This window comes from Gambusia affinis, linkage group LG18, assembly GCF_019740435.1.
Source record: "Gambusia affinis linkage group LG18, SWU_Gaff_1.0, whole genome shotgun sequence".
NCBI classification, from domain to species: Eukaryota; Metazoa; Chordata; class Actinopteri; order Cyprinodontiformes; family Poeciliidae; genus Gambusia; species Gambusia affinis.
The window spans coordinates 24,245,573-24,249,890 of NC_057885.1; the positions used below are offsets into that span (position 1 = coordinate 24,245,573).

At 38.3% G+C, this 4,318-nt stretch overlaps 1 protein-coding gene across 1 annotated transcript; it reads right to left on the bottom strand.

Moving 5' to 3' along the window:
- Positions 1–599: 599 nt before the first annotated feature.
- Positions 600–3,032, bottom strand: LOC122821037. The gene is made up of 2 exons (XM_044098872.1): positions 2,546–3,032; positions 600–1,841 (listed from the first exon to the last, which is right to left on the bottom strand). Exon 2 carries the CDS (start codon positions 1,839–1,841, stop codon positions 942–944), a length of 900 nt encoding a protein of 299 aa, XP_043954807.1. The 5' UTR covers positions 2,546–3,032; the 3' UTR covers positions 600–941.
- Between the last annotated feature and the right edge of the window lie 1,286 nt (positions 3,033–4,318).

The window sequence follows — 4,318 nt, forward strand, 5'->3', positions numbered from 1 at the left end:
CTATGTTAATGATGTCATTTCAAATATATCTCCTCATCAATAATGTGGACGGTCTGCAAATGCTTATTTCTAAAATTTATATTATTTTTTCTAATCTTTCTTGATTATTACAGAGTTGTATGTATTTAATGTCTCTGAAATGAGCAACATCACTTTTCCACCTCCCAGTCCCAACACAAACAGATTCGTCTTTATTTGAATCTCAATTTTTCTACCAGGGAAAAAAAATAAATTACAATTCTATAATTCCTGGAAGAACCCGACATTTTCCATTACAGCTGAAGAACGATTGGATTCAAACTGGTTTGAATAAAACCTCAACTGGTTGATGAATATCACCAGTAACCTCCACCAGTCACCTAATATTCTAACTTGCTGACCATTACATCTGAACAAACTGGATTATTTGCTCCAATGAGGCTCAGATTATTTTATTTTATTGTTTTTATCCTAAACCATCTGCTGAGTTTGTCATCGGAAAAGAAACGTTTTATTTTTTCAGGCGTTGTAACAAAACAACCAGCTGCATCTCAAAATGAAACCTAAATATATTTGCAGAAAAATAACAATAAGATAAAATAACGATAAGACAATAAATCAGCTTTATTCTGATTTTATTTATTTAGTTGAATGGAACCAGAAAATGTCAACATTTGACCAAAACATCATCAGTTCAAAAGGCATCTATAATCTATGAACCCATAATCTATAATCTATATAACATTTTATTAAGTTTGTTTATTACTATGAATTGAACGTCCGTTGATTAATTCTGCATTGATAAAGTTAAACATGGAGGAAGTTATAAAGGGTTTAACTTAGTTACTAATAAACCAGTAAGCTGCAGGAACTGGTTGATCTCAACATGAAGGAAACGAAGTCAAGAAAGTAAAAATGAAAACAAATGAGCCAAAGTTTGAGCCAGTACTGTAAAAGTAAAATTATTTGATTTTTGCCCCACAGACGGTCAGTTTTCCTGCCCTCTGCAGAAACAGCAGCGGTAAGACCAGACTGCTGGGCACCAAGAACCAGACTGAACTCCATCCAATCAAACAATAAAGATATTCAAAATGTGAAGTTACATTTTGTAAAATGGAGGAAATCATACTGCTGATGAACCTGAGGAAAAGAGTTCCTGTGATGATCAGGATGGTGTTCAGAGCTCTCCTCTTTGATTGGTCGACCCTGTTCCTGGTCCTGCCAGGCCCTGGACCAATCAGAGCGCAGAGAACAGAGAGGCTGCAGAAAACAAAAGCTAAAGACGTGAAGGACAGAAGCAAAACGTTGATGATGACAAAGGGAATAACACGCTGTACAATCAGAGCCATTATCAGGATGGAAACCATCCAAACACATCCGACGGTGACGTTTCTGGCCCTGACGCCTGCTGAGCCTTTGAGACGCAGGTAGGAGACGGGATGGACGACGGCCAGGTAGCGCTCCATACAGGTGAGCAGGTGGAACAGAGTCTGACCTGAAAAGAAAACCCCAAACATGCCACTTCCTGCCATCTGGACATCTGATCTTTTAGTGACGGCACCAAGAAAGTAGAAAAACGTCCCAAAGATATTAAACAGGTCCAGGAAAACCACGTTGTAGGTGAAGACGTCGATGTGGCTCCACGTTGTGAAGGGAGCCAGGAAACCGTCTTTCCTCCATCGCTGGTAACCGACGGTGATGACGTAGAGGAAAAGAGGCAACAGCAACGCATGAGCAACTGAGAGGCTGATTATTAGTGATTTTATTTCAGAGGTAAAGCAAGGTACAAATGGAGGATATGGAGAGGAGCTGGACGAAGAGTTGGACGAAGAGTTGGACGGTTGCTCCATTTGGTTTAGCATCTATAAACAAGAACAGAAACAGAATTTCACATCTTAGGTGACAAAATAACCACAAACAGAACTGATGACAGGTGAAATGGTGGATAACTTTACAAATATTAACATAAATCTGATTCATATTCAGTCACTTCCCCCAAACTGTCCAATTAGTAAATAGAGCTTTTGTCTGAGATCCATTTGTTTTCCATTCATTAGTGAACCAACAGTTCATGAAGCTCCAAATACAGATCTGACTGAGAATACATTTATTTTTTAGTACCTAAATCAAATTGGGAATTTGTTATATAAAAAATTAAAAGCAAAGGAAACCAAAAAAAGGACTAAAACTAAACTTTGCAGGAACTAATCTGTCTAAACTTCATGCAGTTGGTAAATGATGAGCGCAAATTTTATGCAAAGCTGTTAAAGACAGCAGTGAAAAGTTGTTTTATTTTCTTCAACTTCACAAGAATATACTCTGTTTTGGTGGAACCAAGATGTAAAAATGCAAAAAGTTCTGATAACTTGAACATAAAATCCAGAACCGTGAGGTTGAATTCAGGATGAAAACGTTCTGCTGCCTTTAAACCTTCAGCATCAGGAAATGTTCCCAAACATCGTCACTAATTACCACTTAAACTCAAATTACTGCAGCAACACAAGAAGAAATAAAAGTTAAAGATTGTTTTTAATCAAATCTAGATGGATTTGTTTCAAACACTCACCCTGCAGGACGGTTCTGGTTCTGGTTCTGGTTCTGTTTGTCTTCTCACCGCTCCAGTCTCAAATAAACCTTGTTATGTTTGTGTGTGAGTCATAATGATGATGATGATGATGATGATGATGATGATGATGATGTATGCTGCCCTTTTTTTGCATGTTTCAAATGAGCCTCTGATTTATTAATCATAATGCCAGAAGATGAAAATATATAATAAATATATTAAAAGTTGGGCCTCCAAACACATCCAGCTTTTTCACAACCAAAGCTGGGGAGAAACTTTTTTTTCTTGCTTTATGTGCAAAATCTTTTGAATTATAAAATATAATCCACAAAAAGATTTTAAAACAAGGGAACGCCGACAGCTGGACACGTTCAGCAGTAAATGTATTGATTTAAATCATTTCATTATCCAAAGTGCTAAATCTCACCCAGCTAACTTCATCAGAACCTTCCAACATTTTCCTTTTTACTGTCTCCATCTGTTCATCTACTTCTTCTGCTGGGTGGGACATTAATCCTGTTTCATTTGAGCGCTGCTGCCACCTAGTGGCAGCTTCTCTTGACTTCATCTCAACTTGATGAGAACTGCAGTAAAATGTTTTCTTAAGTTTCTGTTGAGCATAAAAAGATCCAGCTGGAAGTCATGATGAAGCTCAAATATATTTACAGAAATAAGATCGGAAGAAACTGAACAAATCTACAAATGAACAAGAAAATCTGTTCATTTGGTTTATTTATAAATAAATGATCAAATTAACCAATAAATATCAACATCTCACCATTCCTAAAGGACACCATTATATCATCTTTGTAACTATAATCTATGATTCCCAAATCTTTGATTGAAATGTATAACTGCAGTCTACAGAAACCAATTTCTCACTTTTTCAGGTTTGCCACTTTCAATGATGTTCTTGCAGAAATGTTGAAAGTCTCCTCTTAAGACCTGCAGGATTTAACTTGAGTGAAATGAAGCAACTGAATAACGTTTCAATTAATGGTTGAACGACGTCTTTGTTTCATGAATTTAACTCACAGGAGAATTTTCTTCCAAAAAGAAAAAATGACCTTAGATTTGACCAACATTGATGTTAAACAAACATGTTGCTTCATCTGGCATTTGCCCCACAGTGGGGTAGTTTTCCTGCCCTCTGCAGGAGGAGCAGAGGTAACACCAGACTGCTGGGCAAGAAGAACCACATTGAAGACCAACCAATCATACAATAAGCATATGAAAACTCTTCCAAGTTTTGCATTACAAAGCTTATCATGTTGCTCATGAACCTGAGGAAAAGAGTTCCTGTGATGATCAGGATGGTGTTCAGAGCTCTCCTCTTTGATTGGTCAACCCTGTTCCTGGTCCTGCCAGGCCCTGGACCAATCAGAGTGCAGAGAACAGAGAGGCTGCAGAAAACAAAACCTACAGACGTGAAGGACAGAAGCAATCCACTGATGATGGGATAGGAAAGATCCATCTGCTTGATCACAGCCATTATCAGGATGGAAACCATCCAAACACATCCGACGGTGACGTTTCTGGCCCTGATGCCTGCTGAGCCTTTGAGACGCAGGTAGGAGACGGGATGGACGACGGCCAGGTAGCGCTCCATACAGGTGAGCAGGTGGAACAGAGTCTGACCTGAAATGAAAACTGTTAAAAGGCAGCTTCCTGCTTTCTTTGCACCTTCGTTTTTAGTGACGACACCAAAAAAGTAGAACAACGTCCCAAAGATATTAAACAGGTCCAGGAAAACCACGTTGTAGGTGAAGACGT

What these genes read in the sequence shown, in the direction of transcription:
- LOC122821037 (XM_044098872.1), bottom strand. Translation starts at nt 1,841, where the DNA reads ATGCTAAACCAAATGGAGCAACCGTCCAACTCTTCGTCCAACTCTTCG.